This window comes from Myotis yumanensis, unplaced genomic scaffold (assembly GCF_028538775.1).
Source record: "Myotis yumanensis isolate MYYU_CA2020_CCGP unplaced genomic scaffold, mMyoYum1.0.hap1 SCAF_5, whole genome shotgun sequence".
Classification (NCBI taxonomy): domain Eukaryota; kingdom Metazoa; phylum Chordata; class Mammalia; order Chiroptera; family Vespertilionidae; genus Myotis; species Myotis yumanensis.
The window spans coordinates 48,019,144-48,035,606 of record NW_027223756.1 but is presented as its reverse complement, the minus strand read 5'-3'; the positions used below and the strand labels follow the sequence as shown (position 1 = coordinate 48,035,606).

The following is a 16,463-nucleotide window of genomic DNA, read 5'->3' as shown; positions in this document are numbered from 1 at the left end:
GATTCTCTCTCATCATTGATGTTTCTATCTATCCCTCTCCCTTCCTCTCTGAAATCAATAAAAATATATTTTAAAAAAAGAAAATTTTATCTATAGGAAACTGAGTTTGAGTTTTGGAATATGGCCAGTTTTTTTTTTTATCTTAACTTAAAAAAGCACACAACAGAACAAACATAGAATTCATAAAAACAGTTGTTAATTTGTAGTAACATTTGAACTTCACTGCCCCCTTTTAAAAGGTCTTTCTTTTAATTATCTGAACTATAAAAAGATAGAAAAATTGTCTAACTTCAGGTTTAGGGTTTTCTTCAAGATTATGTTTAAGGTTAAAGGTAGGGTTAGTGTTGGGGTTAAGATTATATTTAGGATTAAAGTTAGGTTATGGTTAGTGGTAGGGGTTAAGTTTAGGGTTATGGTAGGGTTAGCTTTAAGGTTAGGTTTAGGATTAGGGTTTGGTTTAGGGTTAGAGTTAGGTTAATTTTAGGGTTAGGTTTAGATTTAGTTATGTTTAGGTTTTGAGTTAGGATTCAGCTTAGGGTTAGGTTTATGTTTAGGGTTAGGATGGCTTCATAGCCAAAAGTCCCTATAGCAATATTATTTGCTATGATTTTCTAAATGTATCCTGTAAATAATATACTGTTTTCCCCTTGGGGGAAGAGCATTTCTTGTCTTTCAAAACAAGCAGTAGTTTCCAACAGAAGCTAAGCACCTAAATAGATGAGCCAGCAATATTCTTTGGTAATGTTACACTCTTTTTGGCTGATAACAAATAAATACCAATTTTTAAGATTCAGTGAATACTAGTTGAGTCAACATTTATCTGAGTCATATCCTCATTAAAATGGACCTACTGATACAGGTAACAGTTGAACCACATAGTCAGAGACTTCATAGCCTGAATTCAACAATAAAATATGTACTCTGGTAGATCACCACTTTTTATTTTTTATTTTTTTTTATTTTTTTAAAATATATTTTATTGATTTTCCACAGAGAGGAAGGGAGAGAGATAGAGAGTTAGAAACATCGATGAGAGAGAAACATCGATCAGCTGCCTCCTGCACATCCCCTACTGGGGACGTGCCTACAACCCAGGTACATGCCCTTGACCGGAATCGAACCTGGGACCTTTCAGTCCGCAGGCCGACGCTCTATCCACTGAGCCAAACCGGTTTTGGCCGATCACCACTTTTTAACAGATAAAGATCTCACTTATACTGTTAATGATAGCTATCCAAGAAGTTAACATATCCAAAGCTAGATGGTGACAGTGACGATGATGGTGGTGGTGGGTAGTTCACCTTACCCCAAATACTTGCATATGACTATTGTCAAAATGCCTCATCCCTGAAAATCTTAACCAAAAATCCTATATAATAAAAGCCTAATATGCTAAGTGTCCGACCATTGGACCATTCGACCAGTCGCTATGATGTGCACTGACCACCAGGGAGCAGAAGCTCCGACTGGTAGGTTAGCTTGCTGCTGGGGTCGGGTCCATTGGGACTGAGTGAGACAGGCCAGACACGCCCTGGAACCCTCCCAAGATCCCTCCCCAGCCTCAATCGTGCACCGGTGGGGTCCCTCTGCCTGTCCTGCACCTGCTTGTAATCCAGGACCCCCTCAGGGGATGTCAGACTGTGGTTTCGGCCCGATCCCCACAGGCCAGGCCAAGGGACCCCACCAGTGCACGGATCTGTGTACCAGGCCTCTAGTAAATAAATAATTTACCTGACAAAATTTAATTCTACAAAAAGGGTTATGTAGAGTTAAATTCATTCATCTTCACATATGTAAAATGTTCTCTATTGACACTTTTATGCCTTAATTATTAAGTACTTAAATTTTATAGAAATACAACAGAAAAGAAATATGTATTTGCCACCCAGATTTAACAAATGTTAACATTTTGTGATTACTTCAGTAAGTTAAATAAAAACTTAAAGATACATCAGGCACTTCATCTCTCTCCAGATCCTGAATTTGATGTATAGTCTTCTTGTGAATCATAAATCAATAAACATATATATAATTTACATTTTATACTGTTTCAAGTCTTGCTCTTCATTAACCCTCCTTAGGAGGTGTAAGTTGAGTAAGAAGTTTCCCAGCAGGAAAATCAGGGACTAAAAAGTCTGGTTTCCTAGCTGCTATTCAAATCTCCTTTCCCTTTGCCTGGGTCATAAGTAAAGTTTTAGCATGCAAATTCTGGAAATGCTTAAATGAATGTCAGGTAGCAACTTCTACCAAAACATCACAGCTATTAGCTCCCGGCTGGAATCGCTTCACCGGGATTCTTTCCAAGATGTGGTTTCACCTACAGCTGCCTACTCCAAGTGTAGGGTTCCATCGGCTATAACACACTGAGAGAAATGTGCTTATGCTTTATCACTCTCCCAAAATATACACTAGTAAAAGGGGCCAAAAGAACAAAACAGCCTTTTCCAGCAGCAGTACTGAAATGGGCAATTGGCTTACTGGCTCTGTATGCTCTGACTAAGTCAGGTTTCTGTTCCAACTTGTTGGATACTAGCAAGAGCTGTGTCAGGACAAGCTTCCAAGGGATGATGTAGAAAGGATATACAACTGACTGGGTGCTGAGTGGACGAGAAGAGAAGTTGAGAACCAACAACTCAGTCAGCATATTAGCTGAGTGGTTTGCTTACTTGAGCGTGAGCCCAGGAGACTCAAACTAGGTTAGAAACTATAAAGTGACTCAGATCTTAGCAATCTATTTAGCCATCCATTACATGTACTAGTAAAAGTGAACCAGAAAGCATAAACAATTATTTTTTACTCTTTAGTTAATAATTTTTGGTTTAAAAAATTTTAATAACATAGCTAAAGAAAAAATAGAAGGGCCTGGCTGGTGTAGCTCTGTGGCTGGCAGTGTTGGTCGGGGGTTCGATTCCCAGTCAAGGGCATGTACCTGGGTTGTGGGTTTGATCCAGGACCCCAGTGGGGCACGTGCAGGAAGCAACGGATAGACGTATCTCTCTCATATCAATGTTTCTCTCTCTCTCTCTCTCTCTCTCTCTCTTTCTCCTCGCCCCCTCCTCTCCCTAAAAATCAATGGGAAAAAATACCATGCCCTATCTGGTTTGGCTCAGTGGATAGAGCATTGGCCTGAGGACTGAAGGAGTTCAATTCCAGCCAAGGGTGCATGCCTGGGTTGCAGGTTTGATCCCCAGTAGGGGGCCTGCAGGAGGCAGCTGATCAATGATTCTCTCATCATTGATGTTTCTATCTCTCCCTCTCCCTTCCTCTCTGAAATCAATGGAAATATATTTAAAATATATATAGTAGTATATCATTGGGTGAGGATTAACAAAAAAAGAAAATATAGAAGGAAAAGAGGTTTGCTAACATTTATTTTGCGTTTAAAATGAAACTAAATGGCATAAGATTCAAAGGATTAGAGTTAAATTATTGAAACTTTTTTTTTTAAATATATTTTATTGATTTTTTACAGAGAGGAAGGGAGAGAGATAGAGAGTTAGAAACATCGATGAGAGAGAAACATCGATCAGCTGCCTCCTGCACATCTCCCACTGGGGATGTGCCCGCAACCCAGGTACATGCCCTTGACCGGAATCGAACCTGGGACCTTTCAGTCCGCAGGCCGACGCTCTATCCACCGAGCCAAACCGGTTTCGGCTTATTAAAACTTATTATCTCTTTTACCTATACATATTTTTACAAGGTCTTTACACATCAGATCAAATTGAGAATTGAATGTACATAAATCTGGTGCAACTGTGAAAGAGACAAAACCTACTGATTAGTACAATGTTTTTAACAGGCAAAACCAAGTTGTTTACAAACTAAGTGTCCCAACGACCCTATACATAGCCTTGATGTTAGGGAGGCATACAGAGGTTAAGTAATTTGCCTAAAATTGATGCAGCTAAAAAGGTGTGAGCAGGAATGGCACTTAGGAACTTAAGCACTTTGAACCCTGCCCTTCAGCTCATGGCCCCATGGCACCGTCCAAGCCTGTTAGGGGGGCTAAGGAGGGTCACTGATAAGGGAGGATCACTAAATCTGGGATCAGAAGACCTCAGTCTGAAGCCCGCCTCCCCCACGTGTGTGCTCTTGAGCGGGTCAGGACATTTGCTTTAAAATGCGGGGATTCTCTTTTCCTCACAGGGTTGTGAGGCTTTTCTAAGACAGTGCGAGCAAACAGACTTTAGAAACCGTAAGAGGTCTTTCCAAATATCAGGAATACTATTTCACCTTGGATGAATAGCTTATCTTCTTTGAGCTTCGTCTGTAAATTGAAGATGATAATCACGGCATGCCATGCAGTCTGTCGTGAAGATGAAATGAGAGGATGCATGTGAACCACATGATGCATTCATGCACAGAGGCTGGAACACAGAATTTAATCAACATGCTAACTGTTAACTCAACATGACACTTCATTTCCAGTTTTCTGGCTCCTGACGGTGGATTGCAGTGGATCTAAGGGTAGGTATCCCTGGGGAAGGGGTCTGAAATAAACTCTCCGAGGACAAGGCAGAGGACAAGCCACCTCCTCCTCCCCCACACCACGCACGTGAATCATTTCCTCCCTAACCTCGCAGACTGGAGACGCACCAGACGAGTGAGTACCTGCCTGTGACTGCCGCCAGGGGGCGCTCCGAGGGCCGGCGCCGACCCGGAGGGACCGGCTGGGTAGGCGGAGCCCGCCCGGCAAGATGGCGCCGTCCGCGTTGCTGCGGCCCTTCTCCCGGCTGCTGGCCCCGGCCAGGCTCCCGAGCGGCTGTGAGTGTCCCTCCTCGTGCAGGCAGAGCCGGCCTCCCAGCCTGCCCTTCCCAGGGTGAACCTGGCCGGCGGGGCCGGGGGTGGCTGCGGCCCGGGCCCGTCCCGCTGTGACCTTCGCCGGCCCGCGGCCCGAGCCCACGCCTGTCCGCACCCCTGACTCTGGGCTCCCTATCACCCGCCGCCGACCTCCCTCCGAGCGCCACCCACCCCCTCTTCGTGCGAACGGACCTTGGGTTCCTCCTGCCCCCTCTTTGCAGGAGGAGAGACCCTCCCGGGGGCGCCTTCCCTCCCCCTCCCCGCCCCCCCGTCCTCCGGTGGCCCAGGGCGAGCCGCTTGACCTCTCTGAACCTCCGTTCCCGTGGCTGTTGCGGGGGGCGGGGGTTGGGGGGAGAATTAAATGCGATTATACACGTTGTTTCCGACAAGGAGACCAGTTACAGACTCTCCGTCCCTTGCAGCGTCCGCGCGGTCCAAGTTCTATGTTCGGGAGCCGCTGCACGACAAGCCTGATTGGCTGAAAGTGGGGCTGACCTTGGGCACCACCGTCTTCCTGTGGGCCTATGTAAGTCTTGTCTCCCAGTGCAATAGGATAGTTATGTGTGTGCTGATAACATGTTTCTCCGTGAAGGAAATGCCAAGGATTGCAAGTATTAAGGTTTTAGGGGCATTGAGAAGATAGATGAAGCTGAAATGTGTCGTCATTCATTGTTACTTAGCATGGGTTTGTCATGAGTGGCGGTGTTACTAAAGGGTGTCCCAAAATTCACGCAAGAAGTAATTTTGATAGAAAACACAGGTTTATAATTAAAAATTGTAAATTTTTTATTGATTCATAAAGTATACAGTCTAGGGTTATGTATGGAATAGCATATCAGGTAAATGGCCTCCACGGTGCCACATGCCATACAGCCCGAGAAACAATTCAACTACTGCATGAGTCATTTCCTGGTCGTGTAATTTCCCGTTTTGGTGATCAGAATTGGCCACCCAGATCATGCGATTTAACGCCGTTGGACCTTCTTCTTTGGGGTTTTTTGAAGTCTAAGGTTTATGCCAATAAACCCACGACCACCCACGCCTTGAAGGAGGAAATTGAGCGCTGTATCAACGAAATTCAGTCACATTTATGCAAACGGTCATGGAAAATTTCAACAAAAGAGTGCATATGTGCTAGCAAAGCCATGGAGGCCATTTACCCGAAATGCTATTCCGTACATAACCCTATACTGTATACTTTATGAATCAATAAAAAATTTACAATTTTTAATTATAAACCTGTGTTTTCTATCAAAATTACTTCTTGCGTGAATTTTGGGACACCCTTTACTTATTATCCTATATTTAATTTTTTTTTAAATATGTATTTATTGATTTCAGAGAAAAAGGGAGAGGGAGAGAGAGATAGAAACTTCAGTGATGAGAGAGAATCATTGATCAGCTGCCTCTTGCACGCCCCACACTGGGGATGGAGCCCACAATCCTGGCTTGTGCCCTGACCGGGAATCAAACAGTGACCCGAACCGTGACCTCCTGGTTCCTAGGTCGATGCTCAGCCACCAAGTCACGCTGGCTGGGCTGTGTCTACTAGTAATTTCTTAAGGAGGATGGAGACTGGTTGGGGTTTTATGAAGGCACTTTTCTCAGCTGTCGTAGAGACAAACCATCAATGAACAGGTATATAAGTTAAATCACATTAGATTTCCAAAAAGAAGATTTTAAAAAATTGATTTGGGTGGGAAGGAGAGAGAGGGAGAGAAAACATCAGTTATTGTTCTGCTTACTTATTGGTTGCTTCTTGTATGTACCCTGACCAGAAACCTTGGTGCATCTGGAGGATGCTCTAACCAACTGAGCTACCTGGCCAGGGCCAAAACATAAGATTTTAATCATTGGTTTGTGTAAATACATTGTTGGAAATTATACTTACTGTGTAGGTATAGCAGCCTTTCTTCTTCTTTTTTTTTTTTGGTCTTTACAGTATGCCAAATGCTTTATATATAAAAATTAATTTAGCCCAGCTGGCTTGGCTCCATGGTTGAACATCAACCTATGAACCAGGAGGGCACAGTTCAATTTCTGGTCAGGGCACATGCCAGGTCTGTGGATTCAATCTCAATGTAGGGTGTGCAGGAGGCAGCTGTTCAATGATTCTCTCTCATCATAGATGTTTCTATCTCTCTCCCTCTCCCTTCTCTGAAATCAATAAAAAAAAATATTTTAAAAATACTCATTTAATATTCTCAACAACACTATGTAGGTACTATTATTGTTGAACTTTAACAGATGCAGAAAATACTTGGAGAAATTAGTTTGCTGAATCTGCTTCTCCCTAACTTCAGACCTAGCTACACTGTAGACCAATCTGAAATACTGCTTCCTTATAGATAAAATTTTTAAAAGTTAACTCAAAGTATCTGTGCTACATTAGTATTTAAAATTTTTGTTTTGTACCTAAAGGGGTTGGGCTTCCTCCACTGCCCCTAACTCCGTCTCTTTAGGTCTCTTATTTTGGATTTTCTCATTAAAGTGATTCAGTTCTTTCAAATTGAAATGAGTAAGAGGTGTTGAAAGTCACTTACAACCTAACAACAGTAACTAATCCTTTTTAAATAATGTTATAATGAAATTTTTTACATTCTTTTTTTAAAATATATTTTATTGATTTTTTACAGAGAGGAAGGGAGAGAGATAGAGTTAGAAACATCAATTCAGCTGCCTCCTGCACACTCCCCACTGGGGATGTGCCTGCAACCAAGGCACATGCCCCTGACTGGAATCAAACCTGGGACCCTTCAGTCCGCAGGCCGACGCCCTATCCACTGAGCCAAACTGGTTAGGGCATTTACATTCTTAATTTAAAGTTTTCCTGAAATGGAGCTTTATTGCTGCTTGAGGGCTCTGGTTAAAATTAAATCTTTGATTTCAGCGAATGTCACCCTGTATCAGTGATGGCGAACCTTTTGAGCTCGGCGCGTCAGCATTTTGAAAAACCCTAACTTAACTCTGGTGCTGTGTCACATATAGAAATTTTTTTTAAAAATATATTTTATTGATTTTTTACAGAGAGGAAGGGAGAGAGATAGAGAGTTAGAAACATCGATGAGAGAGAAACATCGATCAGCTGCCTCCTGCACGCCCCTCAGTGGTAATGTGCCCGCAACCAAGGTACATGCCCTTGACCGGAATCGAACCTGGGACCCTTGAGTCCGCAGGCCGACGCTCTATTCACTGAGCCAAACCGGTTCGGCTAGAAATTTTTTGATATTTGCAACCATAGTAAAACAAAGACTTGTATTTTTTATATTTATTTTATAGATTTAAATGCCATTTAACAAAGAAAAATCAACCAAAAAAATGAGTTCGCGTGTCACCTCTGACATGCGTGTCACAGGTTCGCCATCACTGCCCTATATCAACCATTGTCCCACTTGAATATTTTGTCAGAGAGTGGTTCTAAGAAAGTAGCTGTCCTCCTGGTATCTAATTAATACACATATATTTGGGGGTGAGGTTGTTCATTCACTCACAGTATCAAACTTCTAAGGTTAGAAATATAATACACAGCTACCAACCAGCCTGGACCCCATTTAATAACCGAGTCCTGCTTTGTTGTGTGGTTTAGCCCCTCTGTAGTGAGGCATTCCATTAACTGCCCACTGAATGAAGTAATTTATTTGGCAAAAGTTGAATTTTAAGTATTAGTTAGTCTCCTCCTCTTTAATTTGCCAGGAAGATTGCATTTCTAATTTTAACTATTACTTTCTTCTAGCTTATCAAACAACATAATGAAGATGTTTTAGAATATAAAAGAAGAAATGGGTTGGAATAAACTTTTTAAATGCTAATACTGTAAGTATGCAATTTTATAGGATTAATAGATTATGCAAGATAATTAAACTCTTTATTTTTATTGATTGACTTTTAGAGAGAGAGGAAGGGAAAGGGATAGAGATAGAAACATCATCAATCAGCTGCCTCCTGCATGCCCCCTATTGGGGATGGAGCCTGAAAACTGGGCATGTGCCCTGACCGGAAATCAAACTGGTGACCTCTTGGTTCCTGGGTCAATGCTCAAGACCCTCAATTGCTGAGCCACACTGGCTGGGCTGAACTCTTTTTAAATAATGTATTTTGGTTGTGTGTTTTTCCTATTAGATTTATGCTTTTTAGCACCTATATTCCTGTCTGTGACAAATTTATAAATTTTTAGTATCTTGGTCTATCACAGTGATGGTGAACCTTTTGAGCTCGGCGTGTCAGCATTTTGAAAAACCCTAACTTAACTCTGGTGCCGTGTCACATATAGAAATTTTTTGATATTTGCAACCATAGTAAAACAAAGATTTATATTTTTGATATTTATTTTATATATTTAAATGCCATTTATTTTATTTTTATTTTTTTTAAAGTTACCATGATTTTATTTCTGTATCCTAATCCAATGCTGTTTCTAACTGGAAATTTTATTTCTATTTGCACAAGTGAAGCCAGTAATACAGAACTATAAAAAAGAATGCATTAAATCAAAACACTAAATTTAAATGCCATTTAACAAAGAAAAATCAACCAAAAAAATGAGTTCACGTGTCACCTCTGACACGTGTGTCATAGGTTCGCCATCACTGGTCTATCATCACTTAGTGCAGCGGTTCTCAACCTGTGGGTCGCGACCCCTTTGGGGGTCGAACGGCCCTTACACAGGGGTCACCTAAGACCATCGGAAAACACATATATAATTACATATTGTTTTTGTGATTAATCACTATGCTTTAATTATGTTCAATTTGTAATAATGAAAATACATCCTGCATATCAGATATTTACATTACGATTCATAGTAGTAGCAAAATTACAGTTATGAAGTAGCAACGAAAATAATTTTATGGTTGGGGGACACCACAACATGAGGAACTGTATTAAAGGGTCGCAGCATTAGGAAGGTTGAGAACCACTGACTTAGTGTAATCATTTTTAACCATTATGCTCTGCCTGTGTTCAAAGAAAATTATGTTTAAGAGTGCAACCAAAAATCTTATTTTATTAAATCTAATAGGACTATACACAGTGCCTTCATAGCACTTATGATAAGTTATAATTATTTGTGTATTTGGTTCTTTTTTTAAAAATATTTTTATTGATTTTTTACAGAGAGGAAGGGAGAGGTATAGAGAGTTAGAAACATCAATGAGAGAGAAACATTGATCAGCTGCCTCCTGCACACCCCCTACTGGGGATGTGCCCGCAACCAAGGTACATGCCCTTGACCGGAATCGAACCTGGGACTGTTTGGTCCGCAGGCCGACGCTCTATCCACTGAGCCAAACCAGTTGGGGCTGTATTTGGTTTTTAGTATCTACTTGTCATATCCCCCACTTAAGTGTAAATTCCATGAGAACAGGAACCCTGTCTGTTTTATTAATCACCATGTAGTCAGCAACTTGCTCAGTGTCTGATCCAACTAGGAGTTTCATATTTGTTGGATAGATGAATGTATAAGGGCAGGCAATAGATTGTTAATTTTTTACTGTGTGACCATTTCAGTATGATTGGTACTACAACTGAACAATCGCTGGTAAAACATAGCTGTGAACAAAATAACATATATGATCTCTGTATGGTCTGTGATTCTGTGATTTAAAAGATAGTGAGTTTATGTATAATATATATACATATAGGTAGATTAGGTTGATTAAAGTAGATAACTTATTTCTGCTGAGTAAAATAGTAATCACTAATGTATACTTTTCATATTTAACTCTCAGACTCGGCTCTTTAGAGTTTGATTATCCAAATATTTGCTTTTTAAAAAAATATTAATATCAACTTGCCTATATCACTACTTCAGCCAATCAAGAGACAAAAATGAAATAGATATTTAAATCAAAATTAGATGCTTTTACTACTCTTTTGTAGTTCAATTAAATTATTTTTTGCTAAAACTTAAAATGAGGTGTTGGTGCTCTTTGTGGATTTGTTTTCTAGACTTTCTTGATGCTCTAAGGTTAATTATTCAGAATGGTTTAATTTTAATATATCTGTTGGTTAATGCTGTAGTTTTAATTTCTTTTCTCTTCATTATAGGTATGCTCCATATAGAGTTGAAAGCGAGAGAGAAAAGTTATATGTGAATCTATGTAATCAGCATTTGTGTTTTGCATCATTAAATGAAAAAATAAAAATACATCTGTATTCTTCAGATTGTGTATGTTGTGACAATGTGTGGAAAATATCAATTCTAAGGTATATTATTAGAAGTACTTCATTGTGGAAGGTAACCTTCTGATAACAGAGTCAGTAGTAATGAAGGGCCCATTGGTAAGAAAATTTGTTAAGAAGATAGACTTAAAGGGGGGGGGGGGAAAGGATACTTATGTAATACCCTTTGTAATACTTTAAGAGGAAAATAAAAAAATAAAAAAAAATAAAAAATAAAAAAAAAAAGAAGATAGACTTAAAAATCTCTGTTGAAGGATTTATTCCTTATATTAACTTTTAATTTCTAGTGAAAGCATTTATTCTTTAGTGTGTCACAGAGATAGAGCTACTTTATTACTCAATATACAAAAGAACCCAAATGCTCTTTTCTTCTAGCAGCGTCATTTTGGTTAAGGCAGAAAGTAATGTTGAATCCTGTTATCAGAGTTCCTTCTCACTCCATTTCTTTGAATTTGAATGATTTTCACTTGGATTACTGATTATGGTTACACAAAGTTTATTGTCCCTTTTTGCTAATATTACTTTCATTCAATGATTAGCAAGCTCTTGACTGTTTCAAAGAGGAGTGGAGAAGGGAAAGAGTTGATAGACACAATTAAAATACACTTCATTTTGCCCTGGCTGGTGTCTCAGTGGTTAGAGTGTTGGCTTGTACACTGAAGGGTCTGGGATTAAATTCCTGGTCAAGGGCACATACCTGGGTTGTGGGTTCAATCCTGGGCTGGTCAGGGCACTTGCAGAGGCAACCAATTGATATGTCTTTCTTACATCGATGCTTCTCTCTCTGTCTCTCTCTCTGTCCCTCCCTCCTTCCCACTCTCTAAAAATCAGTGGAAAAAATACCCTCAGGTAAGAATTAACAAAAAAATAAAATAACGTACACTTCATTTATTCCTCATCAAAACCCTTGTAATCAATTAAAACTTTGTTAACTTGTAATTTAAAAACTTAGTTTACCATACATTTAAAAATTCAAAAAAATAAAAATTCATTGTCTCTCCATTCTGATGTTAAGTGGAAGGTTTATTGCCTTGTGATTAGCTTTATGTGTGTTTTGGGCTTTGGCCAACACTTATTGTAGGAGATGCATGACAATATCTTGGGAAGTCACTTCTGAATATAAATTCAGAGTTACTTATTTTGGAATAATTATGTAATCCAAATTCAGTGAAAGACCAGACATAGTAGTAACTGTTAACTGTTGCCAATTTGGAGTCCCAGCTGATAAGAGCTGAAAGGACCTTAGAGGTGATGTAGACCAAGCTCATAATTTTACAAATGCAAAACCAGAGGTGAGAGTTTGCCCAGCATCACTGTGGTAGGTAGAATAATGGACCCCCAAAGATGGCCATGTCCTACTCTCTGGAATCTGTCCATGTTATGTTATATGGCAAAGGGGGATTAAGTTTACTAATCAGCTGGAATTGAGATGGGAGAGATTATCCTGAATTAGCTGGTTGGGCCCATTGTATTCACAGGGTCCTTACAAATGGGAGAGGGATACACAAGTGTGTGTGAGTATGAAGTGATGTGAGAAAGAGTCAACTGGCCATTGCTACCTTTGAAGATGGAACAGGGCCAAGAGCCAAGGAGTAGAAAAGTCAGAGTCACACAGCTCTGTTGTCACCTTGATTTTAGCCCACTGAGCCCCGTGTAGGATTTCTCACCTACAAAACCATAAGACAATAAATCTTTTGTGTTTTAAAGACTGAGTTTGTTATAGTAGCAGTAGGAAACTACTATTTTCACATTGCAATAGAGACCAAGAAGTCAGCTATCAATTCCCAAGTCAAGGCACTTTCCACTAAAACACTTAAAATTTTATATTTCTGAAGGGAAGGGAAAACTAAGACACTTGAAATTCTGGAAACTGATAGCCTCAGTTGGAAATAAAATATAACTACAATGACACTACTGTAGGTCTGGCCTTGAGACAAGTTACTCTGTGTGGACTTCCATCCTGATTGTGCCTGTACAACTCCAAGGGGGAGCTGTCATGAAGACCTGGGCTGTCCAAGAAAACGTTCTGCAGAGATGGAAATGTTCTGTCTGCGATCCAGTACAGCAGCCACTACTCCCATGTGGCGACTGAGCATTTGGAATGTGATTAATGTGACTGAATTTTTCATATTTAACTTGAATTAATTCAAGTAGCCACAAGGGGCGGGTGGCTGGTTAGCACAGAAATAGATTATGCTATGAGTAAACACCTCACAGAGTTGTGCTACACAGTAACACTGGTTAATAAAAAAAAAGAAAGAAAAGCTTTCTAAATTAAATATTGAAACAGGACTCAAATTACTTTAAACTAGAAAAGGGTTATGAAGATACAGAGTGACTCACAGACCCCAAGAATAGGACTACACCTGGACTCAGAAATAATTGGGGCCTGGGACTCAAATGTCATTAATACTTTTGCTCTTGGCTCTGCTGTCTGTGTACAGCCTCTGCATGCAGACCTCTTCCCCAACCCACATTGTAAAAAGGCCACAATCAATAGTTCCTGGGTCTACACTTCAGTTCAAGAGAGTAACTGGACTGGAAAGGAATCATTCTGATTCTAAATTCCTAAGAGGAACTGTGGTCAAATGATGGTTCCTTTGGTAATAACATGAAAGACTTGCCATGAAAAAGAGGATGCAGACAAAATGTAGTCATATGTCAAATGCAGTCAAGTTTTTTATTAGATCAAAATCAGGTAGACCTTTTTTCACATTTCATGTCTGTGAAGAAGTCATTTGAATTATTTTAAGTTGCCATGGGGGAAAAAAACAAGCTATACAAACTCAATTTCAAGTATAAGAAGTTGTTATGGGTTGAATTGTGCCCCCCACCAAAAGATATATGGAAGTCCTAATCCCCAGCATCTCGGAACTGGGGAAGTAGGGCCATTGCAGATGTGATTAAGGTGAGTTCATACTAATCCAATATGACTGATGTATTTATAAAAAAAGGCAGACACATAGGGAGAAGACAATCATGTAATGATGGAAGCAGAGATTGAGATGATGCATCTACAAGCCAAGGATTACTAGCAAACAGAAACTAGAAGAGGCAAGGAAGGACTCTCCCATACAGGTTTCAGATGGGGCATGGCCCTGAAAACACCTTAATTTCAGACTTCTGGCCTCTAGAATTGTGAGAGAATACATTTCTATTTTAAGCCACCCAAGTCTGTAGTAATTTGTTATGGTAGCCTTAGGAAAATAATGCAGAAGTGTTTGGAATATCATGTTTATTTTGCTACAGAAGAGAAAGTGAGTAGATGGGAAGGGAGGAGAGACTGAGTGACCTCCAAGAATAGTTTTAGAATTTACCATCTTGATTGCGCTTCCCCCTTCATTTTATCTAAATATTTTAGTCCATCAAGAGGGTGCTTATCAGGACTTTCTTAGTTGCTTGCTAATTTGTCTTCCTAGATACGCTTCTAAATTATTTCACTTTAGCCCTGGCTGTGTGGCTCAGTTGGTTGGAGCATCATCCCATTCTCCAAAAGATTGTGAGTTCAATTCCAGGGCAGGTTTGATCCCCAGTGTGCCTACATGAGGCAAAACGGATCAATGTTCCTTTCTCACATTGATGTTTCTCTTTCCCTTCCTCTCTAAAAACCATTAAAACATATCCTCTTGTGAGGATTAAAAAAATAAATTGTTTCACTTTATATTGATCTGTTGAAAACATATGGTGGTGGCCTAAGAACTTAGTGCTAAGAAAAACAAAACTGTTTCTACCTTTCTGTGGAGTTTAGGAAATCACCCAGCCTTTGAGAATTGCTTTTAATTATATAGCACGTAAGCCTTGAATAAGTGTGATTAATATTGCCAGTAGAGGACCTCACATTATGCATCATGTTTTCAAAACTAGTATCTTTGTCAACAGTCACAATTAGGTGGAGGTCATCTTAGATAAGCTAAGTTATCTCTGACCCTAGATTCTTGTTTTTCCAACAAGACCAAGAAAAATGTCAAGGATGTGCTCAAGGGCAGCATTGCAAACGGTGTGCCTAACAGCTGGGGAACTATTGCCCAAGCCTCACAGAGCCTTCTACAGCAAAGACCTAATGTTAAAATTCTCTAGGGTTTGTGAGAAGCAGCTTGCCACAGAGTGAATCTGACAACCCACAAGCATGTCCTCTCGTGAGAAATGTTTCAAGATGTGGGAAGAGTGTGCCATCAGACTGCAAAGCCACATACCCTCCAGGAGCAGTGGAGTAGGTAGAAAATTCCCTCCCATCAAAGAGGCATGAGCTTTTCACTAAGATGAAAGGGATGTGGAGAGGTGACACCATTGCTCTCAGTTTTGCCTTTCCCAGCTGGGATGGCCCCATCTAATCTAGAGGATACCATAAAGACCCCACTGGACTCCACCATGTATCAGATAAGATGGTGGGATTGAATGGATCCTGTCATAATTACACTGAAAGGCAGCAGGTCATAGTAAGGGAGCCTTGAATTTTGGCTTAGGCTGGAAGTAGAATCTAATACCACCTGCTCCAATTAGCTGAGCATGTTTCACACCTAATGTGCTTTACAGCTTACAACAACCCTGTGAATAAAAATTATCTACATTTTACTCAGAACAGTAAATCAGACCAGTAAATCTGACTCCCAAACTCGTGCTCCTAACCACACTATTATACTACCTTGATATTTTTCATATGTAACAGTGATAATCAACATTCCCCTACCTACTCTTTAGGGGTGTTGAAGATGAACTACAAAAATAGGTGTGACAATACTCTGGAGAAAGTTTTTAAAGTCCTATATAACCTGTGTTTTATTTTTGCATTTTTAAAACCAGTTTAGTTGTAACCAAAGGCCTTAGATTACATTTATGACTGATATCTGGCCAGAGATTTTTTAAAATATATTTTTATTGATTTCAAAAAGGAAGGGAGAGAGAGAGAGAGAAACATCAATGATAAGAGAGAATCATTGATCGGCTGCCTCCTGCATGCCCCCCGCATGCCCCCCACTGGGGATCGAGCCTGCAACCCAGGCATGTGCAAGGCCAATGCTCTCTCCATTGAGCTAAACCGGCTAGGGCTAGCCAGAGACTTCTTTGTGATCATTGACCCCATTGATGGTGGGCTTGTTTCAGTGTCTCTTTAACCTGATATTTTAACCTCTGTGAGTGACAGCAGAAATCATATATTGCTCATTAAAGAATGCCCTGAAACAGTGCCTAGCACATTATCCTCAATAAGTGTTTGTGAAATCAATTATAACCAATCCCCAGCATCTAGCAAGGTCCCAGCGTACGGTAGGCATTTTGACAGATACTTATAGACAGTTTGATGGAACCTGGGATGATCCAGAAGACTTCAGACTACACCCAGACCCCGAGTCTACACTGAGTTCTGAAGGGGAGCCTGAAATGGTCCTGAGAACCATTATCATATATAAATGTTCTCTCAGAAAGAATTATTTTTAGGGAAGCTTCCAACACATTAAGTACCTATAATGCATTTGCCGCCTTTG

At 40.2% G+C, this 16,463-nt stretch overlaps 1 protein-coding gene across 1 annotated transcript; it reads left to right on the top strand.

Moving 5' to 3' along the window:
* The first annotated feature begins 4,657 nt into the window (after positions 1–4,657).
* Positions 4,658–10,963, top strand: NDUFC1 (NADH:ubiquinone oxidoreductase subunit C1). Its single transcript, XM_070415197.1, has 4 exons — positions 4,658–4,767; positions 5,226–5,329; positions 8,537–8,616; positions 10,849–10,963. Exons 1-3 carry the CDS (start codon positions 4,701–4,703, stop codon positions 8,594–8,596), a joined length of 231 nt encoding a protein of 76 aa, XP_070271298.1. The 5' UTR covers positions 4,658–4,700; the 3' UTR covers positions 8,597–8,616; positions 10,849–10,963.
* Positions 10,964–16,463: the final 5,500 nt, after the last annotated feature.